This window comes from Caloenas nicobarica, chromosome 11 (genome assembly GCF_036013445.1).
Source record: "Caloenas nicobarica isolate bCalNic1 chromosome 11, bCalNic1.hap1, whole genome shotgun sequence".
NCBI classification, from domain to species: Eukaryota; Metazoa; Chordata; class Aves; order Columbiformes; family Columbidae; genus Caloenas; species Caloenas nicobarica.
In genome coordinates, this window is record NC_088255.1 from 4,940,648 (window position 1) to 4,967,415 (window position 26,768).

Here is a 26,768-nt window from a genome sequence, read left to right on the forward strand (position 1 = left end):
AGGATTTTGTGTTCAAAGGCATTTTATCTAGATTTCCTTTACCTCCTTGCTTCATCTGGCCCTTTCCCCACGAATGCCTTTTACTGCTGCCTCTTTCTGTCTTTGGGCTGGATCTGCTTCTCCATCCCTACCCCAAAGCTGCCGTGCTCCGCTCAGCCCGTCTGCAGCTCCCTCTGGCAGCGCAGGAGGGCAAGAGCGAGCTGTCAGGCACTGCTGCTGACGGGCTGGCTTCTGCCTATTTACATCTCCTGGTGTTTCCCCACCGGGATGATCCTGCCGTGCAACACTCGACAGTGTTTAAGGGAAAGGGAGGGTGAGGAGTGCGGTGTGGGGTGGTTGATGCTGTGGGAGGAGATGTTGCTGAGCTCTAGCACCGGCCAAGATAGGGATGAGTTTGGGGAGCATGGAGCAGAGGTCTCCTTGGGGGGCACATGGGGCCGGGAAGTGGGTGAGTGGTAACATGCTGGTCTCTTTGCACCCTCTCTCTGCTTCGTGGTGTCAGTACCTGCAGGGTGCCCATCTGTCTTGCTGCCACTGTCAGGTGTCCTGGCAGGTCCTGGTGAGTTTTGCCACCTTGTGTGGTGGGAGTTTGGAGACTTTGTTTCTCCAGGTCTTACCAGAAGAGGGATGGTCTGCAGAAGGTGGCCAGGCTTGTGCATCTGCCACTTCTGGTCACTGCTGCCATGTTGTCTCTCCATCCAACAGGCTTGAGAGCAGGTGGCAGGAGCAGAAACACTCAGATGATGCCTCCTTCCTTGAGTGCCCCCCATATTCCCTCTTCTCCATGGGCTCCTTTTTTAGGCCAGTGTGCCCTGGGGGAAGGAGCCTTGTCTCTGCCTGCCGACTCCTTCTTCAGGCATCTCTTTGAGGGTGGAAAGGACGGCAGCTGTGCCAGGGACAGAGGCTGGAGTTAGGGGAGGGACCTGGGCTCCCCAGCCATAGGAGGGTGCATCTTGTCCTTTGGTGGTGCCTCTGGGGGAAATTGCCAGGCTTTCCTGCCCCCTGCCGTGTTCCTGCCAAGTGCCACAGGTAAATGGGAACTTGAGTGGTGGGATTTTGATAAATACCAGAAATGAAAGCCTCAACCTGGGTCAGCTTTGGCGTGGAGATGGCAGGAGTCCTGTGGGCCATCACTGTGCCGGTAGCAGAGCCTTCAGCTCCCCCTTTGCTGGGCTGGGAGCCCTGCAGCCTCCTGGCTTAATGGGAGGCATCCCCAAATCTGGAAAGAGCATGTTGTATGTTTTGCCTGTTGTTGTGATCCAGGATGGAAGGGGATGTGTTTCTCTTTGTATTGCTACAAACAGCTCGGTGATGACATGCAAGTCTTATGTGCCTCATTTTCCCCACCCCTGAAGCCGTGCCCGACTGAGTGTGCCCACTTAGGAGTGACCCAGCAGCCTCTGGATTTCTCTCCGGCTTAGTGCCGGTGGCCCATGCTGGTGGGTCATGTGTCCAGGTGGGACTCTTCTCCTGATGCCATCTGTCTGTCTCCCTCAATCAGGTGTCTCCAGAGAAGTGCCGGTTTGCCATAGGCCGAATCTTGTGTGAGGGAGACGCGAAACCATCGGAAGAGCAGATCAAGCGGTTTCAGAAGTATGGCTTCAAGATCTTCACCTTCCCTGCTCCCAGCCACGTGGTCATGGCAAGCTTCCCGTTCACCACGCCGTTGTCCATCCATCTAGCAGTCAACCGTATCCACCCAGCCCTTGACGTCTACATCAAGGTAAGCAAGTGTGCCATGAAGAGCATTTCACATGTCTGGTGGACTGTCAGAGGCTTCTCCTGCCAACAGCTGATGGGGCTGCTCAGACCTGCCATCTCTTGATGTTTTCCCTAGGGCACTACCATCAAGATCTCCTCCTTTTGCAATCTGGCAGGTAGTTCCCCAGCAGGGATGTCCTCCCATTTGCTCCATAGGCACAGGGATGTCTTTTCTGCTGTTTTGTGTTTATGAGAAGCAAGTTCTCATCTGATGACTTGCTGCTTTTCTGCTCAACGCAGAGATAAAAGCTGGTTTTCCCCTTGAGTGTCTTGCTTGTTGTTAGGATCTGGCAGGTATATGGCCCTTTGGTGTAATGCATCATGCCATAAAACTTCTGTTTTGAGTGCCAGCCTCACCCATGGGGCAGCTGTCTTCTGCAGGGACGGGGGGAGAAGCTAGAAACTTTCTGGCCTGTGGGCTTATAAAAACTTGGTTTCAAGCAAAACGTTGAAATTTGTGGCCCTTGGCCCTGGCTGAGCAGCCGGCTGCTGTGGGCTGTGCTCGCCCTTGACCCCGAGCGGAGCAGGTGGCCGTCCCCCCTACTTCTGGTCTTTTTGAAGCCAGCTCTGCTGCTGTGCTCTGGCTGCCAGATCAGCTGCAGCAAGGGTGTTCCCAAGCAGCACATCTGACACAGATACCTCCAGATCCAGGCTTTCCAGAGAGCAAGGATGGTCCTGGCCAGCTGGGCGGTGGAGGGAAGGGACTGTCCTTCTGGAGGAGGTGGATGCTGGGGAGGGGCTGACGCTCAGCCCCTGCCTTATCTGACTGTCGAGTTCTGCCACTTTCGTTTGTTCGTGTCGAAACGCACTATTTATACACTTGCTTTTCTTGGCAAAACTCCCAGCCCTGTGGGGGAACCGTGCGAATCCCTCCAGCCTGTGCTGTGCTGCAGGATGGCTGCCTGGGTGCCAACCCCACAACTTCAGCTGGGGGCTCTTTGCTGACCCTCTTGTCCACCCTGGCCTTAGGCAGCTGCTGAGGAAGATGCCGGCAGGGGCTGAGATTGCTGCTCGTGTTCATGCCCTGCTGGAGAGCTGGTGGAGAGCAGAACCAGTTCCCCATTCTCTCCTCGCTCCATCCTCTCTCCGACTCTCCCTGGAGCTCTGCCAGCTGTTTTGGTGCGGGGGTATCGGGCACTGCTGCCAGCCCTGCGGCGGTTGCGTGGGTGCGTGGGGAGGGGGCTGGCGCGGGCGGGAGCACCAGGTTGGCTGCGGGAGCGCTCGGCGATGCGGGGCTGACGCTGCTGTACTTGGGGAAAGGTCCTGGCGAGCGCATCTGTCGCATGAGAGATGGAGCTGTTAGAGCTAGAAAGGGAACCACGGGTGGTTCTGGGAGCACCTGGCAGCATTTAATGGGAGCGGCTTATTGCAAATTAAAATAAATAACTGAAATCGTACAGAAACACAGCACCCAGGGCCACATGCAGAGGGTGGTGACACATTTTAATCTCTACCCCAGTCCCAAGAGCACGTGTGTTGGGGTGTGTGCCAGTGTCCATCCCCAAGTCCTGCGGTGGAGCGTGGCCGCCCTGCCCATGTTATACTGACTGTGGGGACGCAGGCAAGGAGGCGATGGGGTTGCCTTGCTGGTGTGGGACAGAGAGGGGTGGGTGCTGCTGGTCCCTGCACGCTGCACTGTGGGGATGCCTTGGCTTCCTCTGACATGGCATGGGGAGCTTTGGAGGCCCCTTTTTTGCACCCCTCCCCACCCCCGCCTCGCTGATTCTTGTGCCGGCTGGACCGCCTGCGCCCCTGGGGCTGTGCTGGCACTACCTGGGCTGGAGGGATGGGGAGGCAGGGGGAAAACTAAAACTTTCATGGAAACAGATGACCTGTGTCCGCTTGGTGGTGGGAATGGGGGTTGCCGTGGAGACAGCTTCTCCAAATAGCATCCTTCATCCCACCCCCAACGCCCAGCTCCCTTAAGCAACCCCAGACAGCAGCGAGACAGAGATTTGCTTTATTTATTTATTTCATGCTGTGCCTGCTTTGGGAAGGGACCCGTTAATGAGAGCTGGGTGTCAGGGCTGCCAAGCATGCGAGTCCCCCCCCTGCCCTCCTGTCCTGGTGGCAGCGGAGAGGAGGGGGGTAAAATGGCAAAAGCCAGGAGGTGTGAAAGGAGGACGCTCAGCGGCAGGGGTGAAACACTGGCTCCCATGGAGAGAGGGAATTAGCTGGAGTGGAGGGAGGATGGCATGGCCGCCTAGTCATAGGAAGGAGGTGTGGGAGAGCAGGGAATGGAGAGGGGAAGTGGAGGAGGCAGGGAAGAGGAGTGGAAGGTGGGGAGGGAGCTTGCAGAAAGCTTTGGAGGTGCTGAAAAATATGGGAGGAGAAGGGGACTGGAGGGGATGTGTGGGGTGAAGGAGCTGAGGGTTTGGGGACTGGCAGAGGGAACAGGATGGTGGGAGGTGCTGGGGAGGTCTGGGGCAGAGCTGGAGGAAGCCCCACCACAGGTGGCCCTCCAGTGCCTTTCCCTCGGTGTCCCCTGAGGTTAACTGTTGGGGACATCAGGCTGAAGGCTGGTGGATGTGGAGGAGTGTGGCTCCCTCTGGACGTGCTGGAACGATGTTGAAATTACCAGGGCTGCTTGTGGCTCATAGAATCATTTTGGTTGGAAGAGACCCTCAGGATCATACAGTCCAACCATAACCTAACTCTAGCTCTAAACCATGTCCCTAAGAACCTCGTCGAAACGCCTTTTAAACACCTCAAGGGATGGTCACTCCACCACTTCCTTGGGCAGCCCGTTCCAATGCCCGACCACTCTTTCCGTGACGAATTTTTTCCTAATATCCAATCTAAACCTCCCCTGGTGCAACTTAAGGCCATTTCCTCTCGTCCTATCACTTGTTACTTGGGAGAAGAGACCTCCATGCTACAACCTCCTTTCAGGCAGTTGCAGACAGCGATAAGGTCTCCCCTCAGCCTCCTTTTCTCCAGGCTGAACAGCCCCAGTTCCCTCAGCTGCTCCTCATGAGGTTTCCTGAGCAGTGCAGGAGCAGTGGTGCCAGTTTTCAGCAGCCTGGGCTTCATGCGTCCCAGCCTGGTGTTGCTTCAGAGAGACAGGGAAGATTAAAAATAAAAATTATAACAATAATGAAGAAAAATAAATAGGCTGTCAGAGTCTTCTTTCATTAGGGACAGAAGGGAAATGGGCTGACGCGGAGTGGGATGCGCTGCGGCCAGGCTGCCCTTGCAGCGTGCCCCCTCACCCCGCGGCTCTCCTGGGGCTCAGGAGCTGGCATTTCTGTGAGTGTTTGGGTGCAGCCACAGCTTTTGGGAACTGTGGGGAAATGGCTGGAACCCTCCTGGCTGTCCCCAGCAGGTAAGAGGACATCCTTCCTCTGGGAAGCTGTAGCGACTTGCTGGCAGGAACAGCTTTGGAGAAGCCCAGGAGAGCCTGCTGGCTCACAGCTCCCAGTGAGAGTTATTTAAGCCATGAGCTGGGGTGATCTAGTTATTCCTCTGGCCACTAGCTCGGAGTGAGCTCTGCTTCCCCTGTCGGCTGTGGCAGTTTAGGATGCAGTCGCCTCTTTGTTCTCTCTTTGGTAAGCTAAATATAGAGTCAGTCTTCCACTGACATATTTTCCAATCTTAATTCCTGGGTCCCTTTTTGGACCTTTTTTTTGACTGGTTTTCAGTTTAGAAAGTTCTCTGATTTGTCAGTAGCACAAGTGGATGCTATATTTCAGCAATGGTCTTTTTGCTGTGGTGCACAGATCTCCGGTGGAGATATTGGCCTCTGCTGCTGCCCCACTCAGTCATGGGTTTGTTCTGACTTCAAACACGAGCCCCTGTCCTTTGATGGAGTTGTAGTTTCTTGATTAAAAATGGGAAATGGTACCAAGTCCTGCGTCTTCTCTGAGTTCAAATGAATGGCATAAGTGCTGGTTTATTTATCCGTCAAGCCCGCAATGCCCCAAAATTACATCACATTTGCCAACAGGATCTGACAGCTGTAAATGTGTGTTGGTTGGCATTAATTATGCTGGTCTCCTTTGCTTTCTGGTGATCTGGTCCGGTTTCAGCCATCCCTTTATTTTGCCGTCCTGTGCTTGCCCAAGTCAGTTATTTATGCATTTGAATGTTGGCAGGTACAGGCTGCTGCTTTTCCTGGGACTTCCTAGTATCTCCAGCTGGCCAGAGATCACTTTGACATGTGGACAGCTTGTCAGCTGAGACTTCAGCATGTTTTAAATGTATGTTATCTGGACCTGTGAGCCATGTGTTATATCTTCCCACAGAAGAGCGAACATTTTATCCACGTCCTCTGCCCATGTTGTCCTAGGCTTTGTCCTAAATCCTTTGCAGAAATACTCGCTGAATGCTCCTCCGTTCTCAGCCGTGCCACTAAGGTTTCCCCTGGCTGATGTGTCTGGGGTCTGTGCCATCCTCCAGACTGTCCTCCCCTACCCAGCACCCCGAACGGCTTCTTAATGTGAAAGGCTTTCTGTCTGCAGGGGACTGGGAACCTACACCTGGTCCTGTACAGCAGCTCAGCCTCGGTGCCCTTGTGAGTATGGCTGCACCTTGTCTTTCCTCTCCTGCTCCCCTGACCGCCTTTCTACGTCTGCTGCCTTTGCTCAGATCTGTTGATGCTGCTTTTCTCCCACTTGTTATAAATGAAGGTCTGTGGATCTGTGTTCCCATCCAAGGTGTTTTGTGTTTTAACAGCAAAACCATGGAGCAGTCTTTTTGCTTGGCTGTGTCGGGTGGTTGGGGTCAGGGACTGGCAGCTGGTAGAACATTTCAAAGAGGGATCAATTATTGGGATGTTTTTCTATGTAAATTCTTTCTCCTGGCTGATTTAGTTTATTTATTTTGGGTTCTGTGGATGAACCCTTTTTGAATACCAGCTTGTTGTTTGTGAGAGACCCAGTGGCAGCGGCATCTCCAACTGATCGGCTCCCACATGAGGTTTTCTTCCAGGGGTTTAGGAAGTTCTATAGATGCCCAGCCCTCTCTGCCAGTGCTGTTTCTCAACCGTGGCTTTGCTTGTCCTCATGAACTCCTCTGGTCTCTTGTGAGTGCTGGAGACCACGTGCTGAAGCCCACGGCCCAAGGTGGAGCCCTTTCCTGAGCCAGGGCCATCCAAAGTTGCGTATCCATCTCCCCAGGGAGGCTGAGGAGCAGGATATCTTTATCCAGAACCTGTCACCACCAACCTGCGACTGTGTCTCATTATGTGGGCCTGGAAGGACTCATCCAGATGACCACCTCCCTGCTTGCATCAGTGGGTCACTCTGCAGAATATGCCTGCAGCTTTCTGAGAGATGGAGCTCTTCATCCCCCTCCTTCCCTTTTCCCGTGCCCCAAGGTGACCATAGTGATCGGTTTGTGGGTGCCTTGAGAAAGGTTTGGGGTGCTGGGGAGAGAGGTGGCACCTCGGCTGCCTGGCTAGGTAGGATGACCTCCAGTTTAAGTCTACATGCACATGAATATGGGTCTATAGAGTTCCCAGGAAGACAAGAGGTTATCTGATGCTGCTGTTAAGCGATCCTCATGCATCAAATACAAACAGGGTGGGGAAAAAAAAAGCCCTTGAGAGTCACAGAGGATTTGACATGTCTAACCTGTATTGATGGCAGATACGAGACCAGAGTTGACAGTGTGACAGGCTGCTGGGCCCTGGGCTGGCAGGGCTTGGAGTAAGGATACAGACTGAGGGAAGTGTTTTGGGACCCCTTGCATGTAGGTCAGGTCCTGTGTGGCTTGTGCCCTGCAGAGGGACCTCGCTGGCCCCGGTGCCACTGGTTGTGTACCTGGGGGCTGCAGCAGTGGCAGGTTGGGGCTGTCCCCAGTGGTTGTCCCTCAGGTACCACCAGTGTGGGTGTAGCCACGGGCTGGTAACAGCTCCAGTGGCTGGTACTTGGTTGGAGTGGGGGATGGCAGATGGTGGGAAACCCTGGGGAGGTGTGGACGGTGCAGACTCCTGGTGGAGGGTGTGACTTTTTTCCTTTCCAGATTTTTTTCATTTTTGTTGTTTTTTGACCTCAGCGTTATGGTCTGACTCAGAGTCAGGGATTGATGACAAGCCACCTCCCTGTTTTTTCCCTGCTGGTGACAGCCAGCCAGCAGCAGGGTTTGGAAATGAGGGACAAGAAGCAGGACCCATCCTACTTATTTTCCCCACTTAGAAACTCAAACGCTGCTCTGGCTTGGTTTATCCTATGATCAAGGAAGCTCTCAATGGTGTTGTCTTTGTCATGTGTCACTCATATCCATGAGTACTACATAGTGGATTGAGTCTCTTGTCTCCTTTAGGACCCCGGTGGGCTTAGGGATACAGCCTGCTCCCCCGAAGGGCAGTGGAGCACTGCCTAATGCTTGCAGCATCTCCCTGCAGCCAGGGAAACTGAGGCACGGGGGATGTCGTGTCCAACCTGCCACGTGCTGCTGAGGTCTTCCACCACTGCTCATGGCCACAAGAAAGGAAGGGACAGCAGAAGAGGGCAAGGTCAGGGATGGCTTTGGGCAAGTGTTTCTGGTTGCCTGGGGGCTGGTGGGTGTTGGGGCATGTGGTGGTGCACGTTGGGTCCATCACTCTCCCTCTTCTCACCTTGTTTCTGGTAGAAGAGGTGATGTAAGCAGATGAGATTTTGGCCTTACCTGATTTTAAGTAAAGACATTGTAAGGACAGGGGTCTCAGTAAGCTACAGGTCGCTCCCTACCCATCCGTGTTTCCCCACGAGCCTGGCTGATGTTGTGGCTGAGCGCTGGAGCAGCTCAGCCAGCAGCCGTGGGGGTCACCCGTGGCTGGTGGTGCTCTCTGCCAGGAGCCAGTGACGCTCTCGATCGCGGCTGGGCACCGCGATGCTCCAGCCTGAGCCCCTCTGAAGGTGACATGCGACTGCAGGAACCAGAGTGGGACCTGAGGTGTCTCTGGACAGGCTTGGTGCCTTCGCGGGCACGTTCCTCTCCGCTGACCTGCGCTGACAGCTGATTTTCAGCAGACTCTGTCCAGCGAGGCCGCTCGCTTGCTGCTGTTTGGCAACCCCCAGCTGCATGTCACAACGCATCAGTTCATGCATTCGCAGTGACTTCTATTTACTAAATGTTTTTAGTGACAAAACCCTTCGAAGAAGTTTCTGTCCTGCGAGCATGAGTGACCTCGCTTTCAGCGCAGGGGAGGGCAGGGCGCCCGTGAGGTCGGGCCAGGAGCTGAGCTGGGTGGAAGGGTTTTCATGGGCAATGTCATTTAATGCCATAGGGACCTTTGGACCTGGCTCAGGGTCAGTTCGTTGAGCAGAGCAGGTCCGTTTAACCTGTGTCTGCAGGGAAACGCGCTCCTCCTGCGCCACTAATGGAACATATGGGGATCTGGGGCTCTGCATCACGTCTCCTGCCGCTCGCAGCAGGTATCCCCGCTTTCCCACTTCTCCAGGAGGAATTTGGCAGCCCCAGGCCACGGCTCATCTGCTCTCAGTTTTTCCCTGGTCCTTGCAGGCGAGCGGTGACTTATCGCTGGCCGCGCCTCGTGTTCAGTGCTGGGTGCTGCCCTGACAGGGCCGGCGTGGCCGACTCGGGCTGGTCGGTCTGTGTGCTGGCACCAAACCTGCTGCTCTGCCGCCTCATGCTTGCAAGCACCTTTCCTTGCGCAAGCGCCCAGCTCCTGTTCCAGCTCTGACGTTCAGTTGCACGGGGGCAGGTGTAAAAATGCAGCTCTGGCAGTCTTGCTGCTTTGAGCAGAAAAAAGGTTTTCTGGCCAGCTTTAAACTCCGGTAATTACAAAGGCTTCTTCCCTGCCTCTGCAGCTTGTCTTATGTGAAATCACCTGTTTTTTCCCCAGCTTCTTGTTGACTCTGTGCAAGCATCAGCCCCAGCAGCAGGCAGAGGAGTCCTGGTCCCAAGGAAGCAGCTGGTGCGGGATGAAGCCTCCTGGCTGCTGTGCTTCCCCCCAGTTCTAATTGACCACAGAATGGGAAGAGCCCAGGTTGGAAGAGACCTGAAAAGATCATCTGGTCCAACCTTTTGTGGGAAAGGGAGCCTGGATGAGGTTATCCAGCACCTGATTGCATCTTAAAAGCCTCCAGTGATGGAGACTCCACCACTTCCCTGGGGAGGTTGTTCCGGCTGGCGGCTCAGCCCCAGGTCTCTCCCATCGTGGGTACTTTCCTGAGACATCCAGCATCTTGATCCTATTCCCATCCCAGCACCTTTTCCAGGAGCGTTTCCAAAGGTAGCTTCTGGAAGGAGAGCAAACTTCAAGAGCCTGCCTTCCCACACGTGCCAAACTATGGGCATCCCTGCTGGCCCAGCAGCCAAAGCCCAGCCCAGTGGCCCAAAGCCCAGCCCAGTGCTGCCTGCCAGCTGCTGGTCCTGCTGGGGGGTCTTTACATCCTGGGGGGAGCACCCAGCTGGGGAAGGCTGGGGCTCGCAGCCTCGTAATGACTTAGCCAGCCTTGCAAAATTGTCACAAAGATTTGCTCCCCTCTTTCCTTTGCAGCGAGGATTAATGATCATGGAGCAATCCGGGGATGTTTCATATAGCTGTCCAAGGGAGAGAAAGAACTGAAATGGTTTGCCTTGGGCAAGGAGGTAAAGTACTACAGTGCTTTTCTGTCAGATCTCTTTATCGACTCAGTGTGTACGTGTGCTCTCCCTGGATGTATTTATAGAGAATCCCAGAGGATGCAGTCAGCTCAAAAGATTTTCTTTGTCAGGCATTGGAGACTGGTCCAGCTCTCTCAAGCAGTGACATAGTCCCAAACCCTGGGGTCTTCCCTCCTTGCCAGCTCGTCAATTAATTCGAGGATGAGATTGATCTGCCTCTCTGCAATTATTTTAGCAGTGTCCTAATGAGTTTTTTCTGGGCTGGTTCTTCCCCGTAGCACTTCGAGCCAGACCTTGCCAGCTGTGCCAGGCTTGAGAAATAGCAAAATGAACCTGATCAAATGCGAAACAGCTTCTTAGAAATACTGCTCTTTTCCAGCAAATGCTGCTGGCCCAGTTTCCCTGGCTGTGAAGCTCCCACTTTGAAACCTGTGGAGCAGGGAAATAATACATTTGAAAGCAGTGGCACTTTTACCTCTAGAAAAGGGACCGTTGTGCTATGACTAACTTGCACTTTTTCAATGCTAGTTAGGTATCAAATGTAGGAAAGGTCCCACTTCGGGGAGGGCAGGAGAAAGAAAACATTTCTCTTTTGCACTGAGTCAAAATATGGACGGATGAGTCACGAGGTTGGGTGGTGATCAGATCACAGCGATGAAAGAACAGAATCAGCTCTTGCTCCTTCCTGTGCCGAGAGCGGACGTGCCGTAGGCGAGGCACGGGCTTCGGGGCTGCACTGGTGGCTGGAGCACCAGCGAGGCTGTGGAAGGTCGCACTGAGAGTCCCTCAGGGTCTCTTCTTTCGACAGGGGTGTCTATATATCTATCTTGACCTGCTGTCTCTGCCCGCCTGCCCTCGGGATGCTGTCTGAGTTGGTGCCGCTGCGTGCTGGTGGCCTCGGTTGGAGGCAGCAGGCTGGAGGTGTCCTGAGCTGTCAGTTCTCGCGACAGCAGCAGTCACGGTAGTCTGCAGAGCCGCTCGCACCTTGGGAGGCTTTCATGGGCTCAGCGTGTGCTTCTCCTCTGTTTATGCTGTTGCCTGGTCGCTGTCGCTCTGCCCGCACCCGTCGGGACTTGCAGCCTTTGCTGAGGAGGTGCAGGGTACGGAGAGGTGAAATGGTTTGGTACAGACCTATGTAAGACCAGTACATCCCATCCTGCTTTGAGAAGCAAACACCTGGTGCTGAACTCAGATTGTCCCGACAGGCTGCGGAAAATCATGCTGCCGAATCCCAGCCCTCTGGAGCTCCTCTGGATTTGCCAGGACTGGGTTCATCTTTGTGGCCTCCAGCTGCCTCTGCCATCGCAGGGCTCCGGAACAGCTTGCAGCCTGCTCTGTGAGCTCCTTGAAAGAGGCAGGTCAAGCCGTGCTCAATTCTTGGCTTACAGGCTGTTGGAGAGTGCTGGAGAGCCCTCAGCTCCAGGACTCCTTTTGTCCCATTTCTTTTCCAGCATGTGGCAGCTTATTCCAGCCTCTCTGCTTCAGCCAAACTGGAGAAAATTGGAGCCTTTGATAGAAACATTGGCAGTTTGTAACTCCAGCACCCATGCCCAGAGCCGGCAGAGATGTCTCCAGGTTAGAAGTGCCCCGAGGCAGCTGCTGGAGGTCTGCAGCCAGGTGGGGATGTCCAGGCTTTCTGCACTGCTTCCCCTGCTCCATCCCGGGTGAGCAGCAAGCTGTGGCAAGCCTGTTTGCCTTTATGGCCAGCGGGCAGGGTGGGTAGGCATCTGCTACCTCTCCTCTTCGCCTGATCGTGTAAGAGAGAGAAAAGGCATTCGTTCCCCTGCTGTCAGACCGCAGCGGGCAGCGGAGGCAGCGGCTCCCTGGGGACCGGCTCGGGGATGCGCCAGTGCTTGTCCTCTGTTACCCTTGAGCTGACTTCTCTCCAGTTCTCTTCCGTGGTGTGTGGCATTGGTAAGAGACTGAAGGTACCTGTTACCCTCGAGAGGAGAGCAGCATCTGATGGACCAGTGCCTCTGGCTGTGCCGAGGCAGCATCCCCTCTCTTTGTCCCCAACACACCCGACGTTTGCCTTTCCTGGGCTCCTCGATGCTCTGGGAGAGCTGGGAGTCCTGAGCCAGCACGGAGCAGGCAGGAAATGGCAGCAGCCTGCCCTGGCACTGGAACGGCAAAACAGAGACACTGGGGCCATGAAATGGAGGCACTGGTGGGGCTTGAGGTGTGCTTGTCTTCCAGGCCACTGAAATCTGGATTGGGCACATCTACATTTTGTGTGACTGCGTTCCTCCTAAAGCTCAGCGAGGCTCTGCCAGTCTGAGGCTGAGCTCCAAATTAAATGACACCAAACAGTGCGGCTTTACATTTCAAAGGGCCTGAGGGAGCAGAAGGATGCCTGGGAGTTTCTGGTGCTATGGAGTAATTGGGGTGATTTTTTTTTTTTTTTTTTTTTTTTTTTTTTTTTTTTTTGACAGCTTGTACAATGCCTGCCGGGTGCTCGCTCTGCAGATGGATGGTTTTACCTGTTCATCTTCTGCTAATGTGAGGAATTATAATGACCCTGTGGGGATGAAGCGGGGGTGACAGACCCAAGTGCAGCAGGGAGAGGAGGTTGGTAACTGCTCCGCATCCCCGACTCTGGCTGCTTATTGCAGTGATAATGTGTTCACAGGACCCCTGGAAACTGCCTCTGTTTCCTCCTTCCACACACCACCAACCAGAAGATCTCCTGGTATATGTAAAACTGTTAGTGTCCATTTCCCTTATCTTCACAGCTCTGCAGGCAAAAAAGGCAAAAGTGCTGTTTGAAGGTCAAGGACAAACCTTTAAGGCAGCTGGAAGAGCGGTCGGTCTGGGAGTCCCTATCCCAGCGCGGTGCTGGGGGCTGTTGCCTTTCAGATGAAACCCAGAGGGGTGTCCTGGCCCCATGGGGGTGAAGAGGATGCGCTGTGGCTGTTCACAGAGCGAGCCTGTCAGCAGCTGTCCACCAGCTTCGTGCGTTTGCCAAAGGGCTCTGTTCCTGCTCCGGGGCATTGTAGGGAGTCCCAGGAAGGCTGGAAGGAGGGAAACTGTGGCCTCGTTCCCACTGTGGACACTGGTGCTTTCTCCCTGCCGCTGGATGGCCGGTTACTTTCAGCTGCTCCTCTGGGTTTAATTTCTGCCGGGAGCTGATGGCAGCTCCTTGACATGCAGGAAGGTAGATATCCATCATCTGCTGTGGCCAGCTGCTCTTCTTTTCATGCTGTGCGGATTCACAGCTTGGGGTAACGTCTGCCCAGCAGTACAGTAACCAGACTGTGAGTTAGCAAAAGCTTACCGAGAGGTCAGTGCTGGAGAAAGACTTCCTCCGGTACTTCTGTGCCGAGTGGTTCAGAGCCGAGCTGCATGGAAGCGGCTACTGTGGCTGCGGGAGCTGCCTAGTGCTGTGGGCTCGCAGCGGAGGAGCGCGGCCATTGACTCCTCTCTGCTCTTGCATCCTTCTCCTCCTCTCTCACATGTATCTCTAGGTACCATGTTCACTTGTCCCTCCCTTGCTGGGTTCCTGCCTCCCCAGGAAGCCCCAACCTGCATCTCCCACCAGTTCCCCTGCAAAGCTGCGTCTCCTGGTGAGAGCTACTGTGGTATCCATAGCATCAGCTCAGCTCTGGCTTTACGCTGTGCTGTGGGGCACAGAACCGGTGTCCAAACCCCTCCAGACCCAGCAGCCTTGCTGGGATGGGGCTGCAGAGGTGCGGGGCAGGATCCGCTCTCTGCTCATGGAATCACAGAACAGTTGGGCTTGGAAGGGACCTTCCCAGCTCATCCAGTCCCACCCCTGCCATGAGCAGAGACATCTTCAACCAGATCAGGTTGCTCAGAGCCTGGTCCAGCCTGGTCTGGAATGTCTCCAGGGATGGGGCATTCACTACCTCTCTGGGCAACCTGGGCCAGTATTTTACCACCCTCATTGTAAAAAAATGTCTTCCTCATGTCCAACCTGAATCTCCCCTCCTTTAGTTTAAAACCATCACCCCTTGTGCTGTTGTAAGGGGCCCTGCTAAAAAGTCTGTCCCCATCTTTCTTATAGACCCTTTTAAGCACTGAAAGGCCGCGCTAAGGTCTCCCTGGAGCCTTCTCTTCTCCAGCTGAACACCCCCAACTCTCTCAGCCTGTCCTCCCAGCAGAGCTGTTCCAGCCGTCTGGAGCTGTCCTGAGATCCCCAATGGATTTACCCGGTGCAGCATGTTTTCCTCCCTTACCCCCCGCTCACCTCTGCCCGCGTTTCCACCTCCTCCCGCGCTGCAGGCAGCCTGCCTGTCTCTTTGCCTTCTGCTTTCTGCCCGCCAGCGCTGTTTGTTTGCGCTGGGGATTTCCTCGGGCGAATCGCTACCGCTGGCAGCGTGTGGTGGCTGGAGGCTCTGGGGGCTTCATTAGCTGAGCTCCCTGGCGGGAGTTGTCACCACACTGGGGCTCGCAGGGGTCACTGGCTCTTCGCTGTTTGCCTCACAGACTTGCCGGCTTTTTGGGGTCGAGGTGCAAGCTCTTGGATGTGGGGGTTTAAAGGTGGCTTTCCTAGAGGCCTGCAGGGAAATGTCTCTTGTTTGTTCATAAAAATTCAGAAAGGTGCTTGTCCTTGGCTCGGGCTTGCTGTTAAAACATAGGGACATCTGTCCCCGGGGCAGAGAAAGGAGAAGCAGGAGGAGCAGTGAACCGAGGGTGAGTGGTGGCCTGTGAGCAAGTGTCTTGCAGCAGAGCCCGGGAGGGAGCCTGGCACCGAAGGCAAGCCCGGGCCTCACTGAGCAGGGGCTCAAACGGTCTTTTTCCACTGTTGGCTGCACTTAGCTGATAGCTTAGAAGATATTTCTGTCCTGGAAACTTGCTTTCTGCCATCATGTTTGCCGATGTGCTGTACTGGAGATGTGCTGATGGATGTTGTGATCATCTTAACCATTCCTCCTTAACAAACCAGGCTGAACCTGCTTTGGTGGCCTTCCTTGCTTTCTAAATGAGGTTGGTAAGCCTGACCGGTAAGCCTGACATTAAGTCTGTGTCAGTGGGGAGGGAAGGACCGTTTTGTCTGGGAATGAGGTGGTTGCATCCTGGTTTGCTCTGGGCTGCCAGTGGCTTTATCTGTGCAAGTTCAGCAAGGTCAGGTTCTTCAGCTTCTCTTTTCAGCTTTCTCAGCTGTGAAGGGATGTTGTGAGGCTGAGCTTAGCTCATCGTGAAATATGTTCCATGAAGCCTGGGAGCTGGGGGCGTTGCAGAAAGACAAGGTTGTTCAAGGAGGTAGGAAGGGATGAGGGGGTACTTATTTCACTGTGCCATTTTCCTCCCGGGGGCATTTATGTGACACATGTCCTAAGTTTTTCCTGGTGACAAACAAGCTATAGAAGAGCAGCTGGAGATGCCCGTGATCCCAGGAGGACAGCTTGTGGAGCTGAAGAGCGAGAGGAAAGGGCTGAGATTTGTGGAAAATGGCCCAGACCTTGCCTCAGGAGACCAAGAGTTCCCACGTGCTGCGGGCACCTGGCACTCCTGCTCCATCTCTGTCACTTTGGTTTTGCTGCACAAGGGCTTCATCACAGGACCTGTTATGGGTGAGGATGTGCATGAGAAGATTGGGAACACGAGCCACCACTGGACATCCCTGCTGCGGAAGGGCAAGTACTTGAGCGAGTGGTGGCCTAGGAGATAAAGCCATCAAGGTGGGTTGGGAATGTCTACCTGAGTAAGGAGCCCTCCAGGCTCTCAGCTGTGAGTTAGCCATGGAAGAAGGTCCCTCACTGCAAGAACCAACCTGTTATTGGATGTCTCAGGGCAGGTTGTACTTAGGGTGGGAGGCTGCCGTCTGGTGGGCTACCTGTCTCAGGCAGGACAGGCAGGAGAACGTCTGGGGTGATGATTCATTTCCTCAAAGGTCGTACCTTGACAAGAGGCAGAGAAATTGCCACAGCTGCTGCTCCTGGCAGCCTCACCGAGGCAACAGAGCAGGCAAAGCGATTTAGCATCGCTCCAGTCATCTGTGATGGCAGAGATCATTGCATCAACCTCTTCAGCTTTGCAATTAATGCTGAAAAAGCATCCTCTGAGGGCTGGAGGGAGAGCGTTGGTCCCTGGAGAGGTGTGCTCCAAAGCAGAGGCAGCCCTTTCCAGCTGTGGTCCTCCTCTCCCGCAGCTTCAGCCGCCTCCTTTCACGTGTGGCTGTTGACCCACACGCTCCTGTAGCGATGGAGTTCCTAGGGAAAGGGACAGGAAACCAACACTGGTTCCTGGAAGGAGGAGATTATGTGAGTTTATGCAGGTTTCTTGTTTTACAATGAAAATGCAGTGTTTGAGCTTTCTGAGTGGTTAAAACCAAAGTCCCCTTTGAGAGCTTGTGTGTGGCGGTGATGGGGAGGGAGGAGAGGAAGGGATGCGGCTGGAGTCAGGTAGGAGGAAGAATGTGAGAACATCCAGTGAAGCTCTGGGAAGCTGGTAAGAACTGTCTCCCTAACTGGCTTAGCTTACCCATCACGGGTATGGGAGCAAGGCAGGACTTGGTGACATGGAAAACACTGAGTTTTAAGGAAATTTTTTAATGCAAAAGTTTGCTTCACTTCTGAAACTCTCTGCTCCAGGACTAATTACTACCAAATAACCATCACACCGGGGGGGGACCCAAGCCCCATGAATTGTGAGTGTTTGCACCATCTGCTCCTTATTCTGCAGGTGACGTTCCCATAGTTGGGGGCAGTCAAATATGTCCCTGGAAGCACACGGACTAAGGTACCTGAGCAAGTCTGGGCTGGCAGCCTTGTCCTTCCCCCACGCCAGGGGCTCTTGCTGCCCATGGCTGCTTTCTGAAAGGTTTTGTCTCACTGAGACTTGTTGCCAGGCTCATCTCTGAAGATGGGGGATGCTCCTGGATGCGCTGTGGGAATTCTCTTTCAGCTCAGCTGGGCACTGGAAGAGGAGGAGGTCCGGAGCCTGCCTGCACCTGCAGCAAGGCAGCACTGGAGCTTCCTCCCTTTTGCTGCGGGATGGGAAGAAATCGCCATCCCAGGGAGGAGAAGAGTGTTCACGGCTCTCACAGCAGCTTCCAGCAGCTACCTGGGAGCCTGTGTCTGGTCTCCATCAGCCCTCTTGGGGCGCCGGGACTTTCCGTATCCACCAACCCACCCGGGCTCGTTCCTTCACATCGGTTTGGCCATGCCTGACAGCTGCCTCTTTGCAGCTCCTGCGGCTCTGCCGGGGCGGGAGCAGCCGGGAGATTCGGCCCTGGGAAGCGCAGGCAGGCAGGCAGGCAAGGTGTAAATTGCATGGCGGGCTGCCTTCGCCAAGGTGAAAATGAAAAACCCTCCCAGCTATCGAGCCTGGCATTTCACAGCTCCCACGGCCCGATTGTGCTGCCTTTCACCGCTGTGAAGATGGTGAGGGCTGATTTTCACCTGCCTGTCCCAAAGCCACGGCGCTGCCACATCAGGAGGACGGTGTCCTGGTTGCAGGCAGGACGGGGGGAAGCGGATGCTGATGGGCATGGGAGATGCTAATTGCCAGGTGCTGTATTTTGCTACCTGGAGGATTTGCTTTCCTTTGGTGAGACTTATTTTCCGCTGCTGTAGTGCTGGTGGTGCCGCTCGTTTTTCCTCCTGGCTGACAGAAATGGCCTTTTCTTGATTGCAATAATATCACCTTCTGTTTCTGAAACACTTCACACCCCGGAGGATTTGAAAGTAAAGTGCACGTGCGTGGGAGCAGTCCCACCACCTCTGAAATGGGAGTTTCTCCAGGCTGGGAAGCAGCAGCTGTTCCGCAGCCCTTGGCAGCCCGGTGTTCATGGCTGTGCCGTGTGCCGGCACTGGCTCCATGTGCGCCCTCCTTGAGCTGCGAGCTGAGATGTTGGGGTTTCTTTGATGCTTGAGGTGTTACTGGTGGAAAGCACATCTGCCTGCCAGCAGCTTGTCCTCCCTTCTGCCCACACCATCCCTTGGGCAGGTGGTTCCTCTGCAGCCCCGGGCACCCAGGCTCCATCCTTGTCTCTTGTGGCCAGGCTGCAGCTTGGCAGAGAGGGCCAGGATCACGGAAGGGTTTGGGTTGGAAGGGATCTTCAAAGATCATCCAGTCCCTGCTGTGAGGAGCGCTTGAGGGAACTGGGGCTGTTTAGCCTGGAGAAAAGGAGGCTGAGGGGAGACCTTATCGCTGTCTACAACTACCTGAAAGGAGGTTGTAGCACGGAGGGTGTTGGTCTCTTCTCCTAAGTAGCAAGTGACAGGAGGAGAGGAAACGGCCTCAAGTTGTGCCAGGGGAGGTTTAGATTGGATATTAGGAAAAAATTCTTCACAGAAAGTGTTGTCAGGCATTGGAACAGGCTGCCCAAGGAAGTGTTTAAAAGGCATTTAGATGAGGTTCTTAGGGACATGGTTTAGTGCTAGAGTTAGGTTACGGTTGGACTTGGTGATCCTGAGGGTCTCTTCCAACCGAAATGATTCAGTGGGCAGGGACATCTTACACTACATCGGATTGCCCAAAGCCACATCCAGCCTGGCCTTGAACGCTTTCATCAGGTTCCGACCTGGGACCGAGGAGCTGTTAACCCTGAGCTTCTGTCTGGGCAAGGAGAAACGGAACAGGGGCATCCCCACTCTGGGACTAGGGCAGCGGTATGGCCCAGCAAGGAGTCTGTCCCCTGGCTGAACTGGGAGAGCACCAAAGTGTGCTGTCTGCACTGGGTGCTGTGCAAGCCGAATTGCAAAGCCTCTCTGCACTACCTAGCGCCCGTGGTCTAAGATAAGCGGGGATGACACACCGAGCATGGAGCGTGTGACAAAGCGAGGAGGATGTGGCACACCGCGCGCTCCCTCTGGTCCTCGCTGGTGGCTCAGTTTCAACTCTAATTTTAGCAACTGATTTTAGGGCCCTTCGGCTCCATGTGGTTTTGTTATTTCTATAAAATCCCTGGGATGAAGTGTCCAACCCCTTCCCCAGGAGGAGGAGAGGGAGATCACCGCCGGCTGGGAGAAAAACGTGTGGGAGTCGTGTTGCCTGAGCAGGCAGGAGTTGCTGGTGTGCGGGGACGGGGCTGGCGGGTCCCCTGGGGTCCCCCGCGGTCCCCTGGGGTCCCCTGCACTCCCCTGGGTGCCAGCTGACTTGCCAGCACTAACCGGAGCAGCCCAAGTGCCAGTGGCACGGGCGAGGGGAGGCTGGTGACGGCGAGGGTGTGATGATGCTTCGGCTGGCTGGCCAGGGGGGTGGTGGTGGGCAACCCCCAGTGATGGGCACAAGCTCCCCATGCGTGTGCACCCGCAATCTGTTCCCCTCCCAGGTGTGATAAATGGAGGGAGGGGAGCCCTGGTGCAGCAGTGTGGGGCTGCAGGGGTGTCCCTTCATGTCCCCCTGGGGCAGGAGCCAAACACCCGCTCTGCGTCACTGGTGTTTAGCAAATGGTCCGGTTCGGTAACCTGGGCTGGGCAGACCCTGGTCTGCAGCTGCCCACAGGAAGCCCTGTCAGACGGCTGATGTTGCTCCGCTCACAGCAGGATGCGGATGGAGCCGACCCGTGTGCCCAGAGCCCTTCTGCTCCGCTGTAATGGCAACGGCACATCCCATCGCCGTGGGAGCAGAGGCGAGCGGCAGCAATGGGCACGTTGTGCCAAACTGATGTTCAGACGGCCCCCGGTGAGCAACCTGCGGCTTCTCCTTGAGCCTGGGTCCCCTCTCAGTGCAGGTTGGGGCAACGTGCTTATTGGCCTCTCTGGGAAGTTGTTTTATCGATTGGGACTGTGTGGAGGGAAGCTGATGCTTAGGCTGGATCCTGCACCATTGCCTTCCCAGTGGCTGGCAGGCTCCAGCCTGGCCCAGCTTTCTGGCAGTGCCCACTGGCCGATGCCCTGAGGGTGATGGCAGCTGATCGCTGGCTGGTGGCAGCTCCAGGGGCTCCTTGGTGCCCCTAAGGCAGAAGAGGGGGAGCATCTGCCAGGTGACCGATCGCTTGCTCCCCACAGCTTTGCCAGTCCTGTGTGTTTTTCTCCGTGTTGCTGGCAGGTCCTCTGGCAGGGGCAGGTGACAGCTGTGTGCATGTGGCACGCTGGTGGCTGGGGCGTGAGGTGGACGTCTGCGCTGGAGCCAGGAGCTGCTGTGTGGCACGGAGAGCTCAGCCTCCAGTGGGAAGCTCGGTGGTGGCATGAAGAGCCTCTCCCTGCTGCTCCCGCAGCCATCAGCCCCAAAACAGCGACTCAGTGGGCTGATGTGGCTTAACCATCACTGCGTGAGCTGTGCCAGGAGGCCCAGGTGATGAGTTGAGATGGCTGTGGGGCCAGAGGGCTTATGGCCAGGAGCAGGGCAAGGACAGCAGCTGTCTCCCCACTGCTTTCCCAGTGACCCTAGACATGGTTTTGGCCAGACAGTGGGCTCAGCTGGAGCCTGGGTGCTAGCGTGCCCAGGCTCAGAGAGGATCCTAAGAGCATCCGCAACTCATTTGCTGATCTAACAGGCTGAATTCTTCTAGTAGTGGCAGGTGAAGCAGACCCAGTTGGTGGCATTTGAATTCCTGAGCAGAGGAGCCTGACAAAGTGACAAAGCCAGTCCCCGCAGTGCCCCAGCTCGCCTTCTGCTTCCCGGCAACCCCAAGGGGCACAGCACAAGCGCCCTGCCACCTCCTGTTTTGGCACGATTCCGATGGGATTTTTTATGGCTGCATGTCATGTCTCAGCTGCCTTGTCCTGTGTCCCGTGGTGTTGGGACTGCTCTCTTGCCCAGCCAAGGACACAGGGGAAACCTCTGGCCAGGAGGCCATGCCCAAGCTGTTCCGTGGGCAGGTGATGTGGTCTGTTGCTTAACAGACAAGTGGGGAGAGGAAAATTTGTGCTGTTGGGGAGGTGCCACCTCCCACTGCTGGAAAAGGTGTCCCAGAATGCTGGTTCAGACCGTGATCCTTGTCCTCCTTTCTGATGCATGAGGCTGGGGAACGTATCCATAGAGGGATGAGGCCAACCTGGAGAAAGTCCTACAGGGAGTCAGGGGTGGTGGATGCTTTGGAAACAACCCAGGGGTAAAGATTAGGTGGAGTGTTATTTCACCTGAGACAGAGGAGTGCAAGAGTCTTCCCCTACATGAACCCTTGTTCCCCAGGGGCTTGTGAGCAGCACCCACCACGGCCCTCGAATGGGCCAAGAAGGACTCGGCTTCATGGGAAGCAGCATGTCTGACACAGCAGTGGTACGCCAGAGCTGCCACGCGTGTCAGCACTGAACTGGTGGGCTCCGGATGCATTGGCCTTTGCTCTGTGTGTGTAGCTTGACTGTATGGATTACGTGTAATTAATCTCACTTTTCAGGTGCCCGGTGGAGGGTCCTGCATAGAAATAAGCCTTGTGCACTGCGCTGCCACCTCCACCTCTGCTGGCCCTAGGGAGGACGAGCTCCCGGCAGAGGCTGGGAAGGGAGGTGGCACAGCGTGACCTTGTGAAGGGACGAGTCCCTTTCCCTGCCCTACTTACCGGGCCCTGCTGTCCTGGCCAGCAGCCTGGCCCTGACGCTGTCACCATCCCACTGTTCACCTCTCGCTGGGCTCCTCCGCCCGTGTGAGACTGCATTTGATTTGACTCGAGGGCTCTGCCTTGCAAACTCCACGTCTACCTCGCTGCTCCATCTGTCGGCTTAGCTGTACAGTTAGTGAGGGGCTCCTCCTCAGCTGCAGAGCGCTTTATTGCCTGTTGAGCGTCTCTGTTGTTTTGCCATGTTGTTGAGCCTTCACTGTTTCACTCTCTGCTTACGCCTTCGCCTTTGGACTCTGCTGTCTAGTCTCTCCAGGTTTCTTCTTTCCCTTGCAGCATCCTCTCAGCCTTCCTCTGTGCTGAGATAATCCTAAACTCGCTCTGTCCTGTGCTGACACCTGCCTCTCAGTTACACTTTGCTGCACCTCTGCCTGTGCTTGCCTGGCCTCTGCCTGCCTCCTGATCCCCTTTGGATGATCTCATCCATTTCTGTTGTCCTGCTCCCCACCCCATCGCCTTTTCCCTTTCCTCAAGTCTTTATGCAGCCTCATCACTTTGGTCTCAGCATCGATGGGACAGCATTCCCAGCTGCCACCTCCTTGCTCCTTCTTGGGGACGTTGTCCTCTCCTGAGCCCACTGCCAGCACTGAGCTCTGCAGTAGCCTTGCCAGGAGCTGGGCTGCTCTGGGGAGAAGCACAGAAGCAGAGGCCAGCTTGCTAGCCTGGCTCCCAGCTTGGTTTCTACAGGCATCAATTAGGACTGCCAGGCTTTGGTTCCCTCCATTTCCTTTGGAGGGAACCCCTGGGTGAATTTGGAATAAGTCAAGTATTAAGCATCCTTGCAGCTGTCTGTAACGAGGCAGGGGTTGGTTTAAACTGTGAATGTCCAGCCACTTCAGCATCATCCCACTGACTGGTCCATGGCCGTGGGCTTTGGCTGCAGGGAGACAAAGCTGCTTCCCAGTGCGGCAGGGTGGAGCATCCTCGTCTCTCTTGTAGGATAGTCCTTGAGTGTGAAGCAGCATTGGGTGCTAGAGTCAGTCAAGGACCCTGCTCTTCATGCAGGTGCATTTTCATTCTTTAAAAAGCCATGATTCCCACCTTCCTTGTGTGTGGAGGGGGCATTTTTTGTGCTTTTGGGGAGTCACTACTATGGTTGTGTAATGGGAAGGAGAGTTGTAGCAGCCTAGATAATCTGTAGGGAGAGGGTATGTCCCAGGTCCACTCTGTAGGAGTCCCTGGGTGGGCTTTGGGAAGTCAGTTTGGGATGTCTTGGTGGCAGGACTGGAGCCCTGAGATTTTAGACTGTTTAGAGACCTCATATGAATTTAGTGAAGGTCTCTTTGCTTTAAGATCCTTTGAGTTGTCCCTGTCTGCATTAAGTGGTGGAGAGCCAGCTGGTTGCATCCAAAAATGCTGCGAACCTTGGAGATACCCGTCTCTGGTATGTGTTGCAGTAACCTAAAATAACGAGCTGAGCTGAAGATTGGTTGATGGGCTCGTGGTTGGCAGAGCAAGGGGCAGAGCAACGGGGAGGGTTCTTGTCTGCGTTGTTACTGAAAAAGCGGGAGTGATATGAGCCGCCTCTGCTCTGCTGCTAAAAACAGCCCAGCGTGTTTTTATTTAATACAGTTTTGATCTGCATGTGTTAGGGTCTCACCTGCCTGCGAGTGGGAACTCTGGGCTCCGAGTGCCATGGAAGCCTTCCCGTGTCCCTGTGTGTCCCTGCTGCACCAGGATCGCGAATGCGGTTCCTCCTTGGTTGGAGGGACTCCACTGAAATTCAGGCTGGGAGGTGTTGGAACAGGATGAGTAAAGCTTCTGCTGAGTTTTGGGTTCTACCACTGTGATACCGGTGGGTAAAGTGGGGCTCTGCAGAGCCAGCTCCTGTGGGCTTTCCTGGGAAAACAGACCCGAAAATGGCTCATGTGGGGTTTTCTCCCCAGCATCCTGCCATCATGGAGGTGGCTTTCCAAGTGGCCTTGCTGCCAGCGCTGGGATGAGGGTCAGCATTGGCTCCCCTCTGTCATCGATTCTGCCTGGTGCCAGCGTTTGGCCGGGAAATAAATAACTTGAAATCAGCCCCGTCCATCCCCAGGGACGAGGGGAGCTGGGAATGAACAGGCTCTTGTAAGGTCAGGATTGATGTGTCTGTAGAGAGGGGCCAGCCCTGGATTCGGGAAGCCCCAAAGGGATGGGGACCCTGACTGAAGGTGTCTGGGCAAGCTGTGCAAGGGGGACGTGGCAGGGAGGAAGAGGATAGTTGGGGCAGGGAGGAGGGAAAGGAGGATAGTCAGGGCAGGGAGGAGGAGGATAATCAGGGTGGTTGTGGGGTGAAATAAAAGCTGTCGGCGATTTGAAAAGGGGAAAGAAAAAACAAAAAGAAAGAGAAAACCCACTGAAGAGACACTCTCCCTTCTCACCCAGGTTGTAATCAGCCTCCCCCTCTCCCAGCGAGCAGCCGGCGGGCGGGTGAGGAGGGGGTGGCAGGAGGGGTCCAGCTGCTCCTCGGCTGGGCCCTGGCACCCCAAGAGTCCCCGGAGCCCCGGCTCGCTGTGGGCTGGGGCATGGCTGGGGGGGATGAGCCCCCGTTGTGGGTCCCTGGCAGACCTGGTGGGGCTGAGGTCTTGAAGTGTGCTGCCAGGGAGAGGTGGGGTGAGGAAGAGGAGGAGAGGGAGCTGTCTGAAATACCAGGGATTCATCTCCCACTCCCCCTGCCCTCGCCATTCTGAAAGGAGCTGCTTGAGCTGTCGGCTCTGGATTATATTAATTAGCTGAGAAGTGCTACGCCTGCTTGTGGGGCTGTGCTGCCAGGAGGAACCGGAGACTTGGCAAGTCTGTGTGAAGCAGCTGCTGGGCTCCCCAAACCCCCTTGCTCCAGCCCAAAATGAGCACACCAAAACAGGCTGAGTCTCCCTGGGGCTTCAGCATCTCCTTGAGCCTGGTCGGCTGCTCACCCCCAGGGCCAAACCCGCCGGCCCTGGCACACAGGGGACTGCTGCGATAGGGAAAGCAGCACTGCAGTTTCAGGATGGGACCCACCGCTCCTCCCTGGGCCCCCATGTCTGTGGGCAAAGCGGGTCCGTCTGTGACACTCCCAGGCCAGCAGGTCCACGTGGTGGGGGCTGCTGGGGGGGCAGATCCCTGACCCACAGTTGCCTGCTGTCTTTCAGGAGAGGAAGCTGTGCGCCCACCCCCGGATTGAGATCTACAAGGAGGACCGCATCTACTTCGTGTGTCCCCTCGCCCGCCAAGGGGACTTCTACGTGCCTGAAATGAAAGAACTGGAGAGGAAGAGCAGGGCTGCTGCAGCTGAGGCCGAGGATGCCCAGACAGACATCACAGGTACCTGTGGCTTGCACATGGGCTCTGTCTTCAACCAGCATCAGCCCTCCCAAAGGTGGGGGTCCTGGTGTCCCCAGTGCTGCCACCTGGGCAGGCAGAGAGGGGCCCACCTGCGCCCACTTGGCACCCAGCTGCTGAGTCTCAGCACACCTCCTCCCCTTGGCCCGGGCTGAGATGGGATCTCGACCCCGAGGTGTCACATCGCTCCTTGGGGAGCACCCGGGCACCCCTGCGGCGTCGGGACGAGGGCCAAGCTGCCGACCCACAGTTGTCAGAGCAGAGCTGGATCTTGCAGCTTTTGCTTGCAGCTGGGCTTGTTTTTCTCCTTGTCATATACATTTTCCTTGATCTCATCTTCATCTGTTACATATTGGGATTGCGAAGAGCTTAAATACCAGGTTGCTGTAGCTGGTGGTGGAGTTGCCCGATAGCATCTGCTCCATGAGATCTGTTGGAGCCTGGATGTATTCATACAGGAAGGGACCACAATGGCTGTAGGCGCAAAACAGCAGTGCTATAGTAACCCGAAATGCTAGTTGCCATCGCCAGCCCACGTGCTCACGTGTCTGCGAGATGCAGGAGCGGCTGGCCCAGCGTTCCCAGGCGCTGGACGGAACGGCCGAGCCGGCCGCTGGCGGGGGCAGCCGCCTCCTCCTGCCCCACGGGTCGCCTGCGCTTGCATAACGGGCATGAAAAAACCATGACAGCTCTCCTCGCCTGCCGGGGAGTTTGGTCATTTTATTTAACACATCTTCAGGTTTGAATTGCTTTAATTCTTAATCGCGTGCAGCGTAAAAGCAAGCCTGGGAATTGCTTTCTGAGAGCTCTGTCCATTTAGCGCTGCGGTGAAGAGTCTAATTGGAGTGGTTTCCCAGTGCTTCAAGGTCCTGTGTTTTCACAGCACTCACTTGGCTCTTTGCTTTTTTGTCTGCCTGGTGTTGAGGTGGCAGCTTTGGGCACCAGCCCAGGTTGTTTGAAGGCTCCTTGCAGTCCACTCCCTCTGGTACCTTCCCACAGTTGCCCTGTGGTTTCGGAGAGGGACAGCAGGACCCATGTGAGCAAAAGCCGTGTTGGTTTGGTGGCTTCAGCAGCTGTGCGTGCTCCTTTCTGCACTGCTGGGGGATGCTCGGTGCAGCCACTGCCCTGCGCCCCGGCTGTCTCGGTGCTTTCCCTGGGACGCTGCCGCCGGTGCGCCCACAGTGGGGGAGTCCCCTCCCCAGCTGGAAGAAAGGCTGGGAAGGTTTTTCCAATTTTAGATGGCAAATGATGTTGGACTTTCTCATGTGGGAGACCCCTACCTCAGGCTGGGCTTCCCAGCAGCAGCTCTCAGCAGCTTCTCCACCTCCCCTCCCCTTCCAGTCGCATAGATGGGCTTTTGTAGGTGCAGTCTGATGTGGTATCACCTGCTGAGTCTGCACAAAACCAGCTTAAAATAATAATAGCTGTGAGAGGTTGGCCTTGCCTCTAAGACTGAAGAGCTGAGCTTGGATGTCAGCACTGTGATCACAGTCGCTGCTGGGCACAGCAGCAGAACCAGGTCTGACGGGGCACCATATCCCTGCCCCAGCTGTAGGAGAGGGCTGAGGACGTGGCAAGCCTTCAGGTTGCTTGTGCTGCTCCTGCCAGAGGATCTTGGAGGTCTCCCTGATCTCCTGAATCCCCATCATATCACAGTACCCTGGACCGGCACAACAGCTGTCGC

General features: G+C 55.5%; 1 protein-coding gene across 1 annotated transcript in view; it reads left to right on the forward strand.

Annotated features, from left to right (window-relative positions):
* Positions 1-26,768, forward strand: part of TEX264 (testis expressed 264, ER-phagy receptor) — a 38,365-nt gene that overhangs the window by 5,751 nt on the left and 5,846 nt on the right. The window contains exons 4-5 of the mRNA XM_065642286.1: positions 1,502-1,723; positions 24,895-25,066. Coding sequence (XP_065498358.1) covers positions 1,502-1,723; positions 24,895-25,066 — 394 coding nt within the window. The remainder of the gene's footprint in view (positions 1-1,501; positions 1,724-24,894; positions 25,067-26,768) is intronic.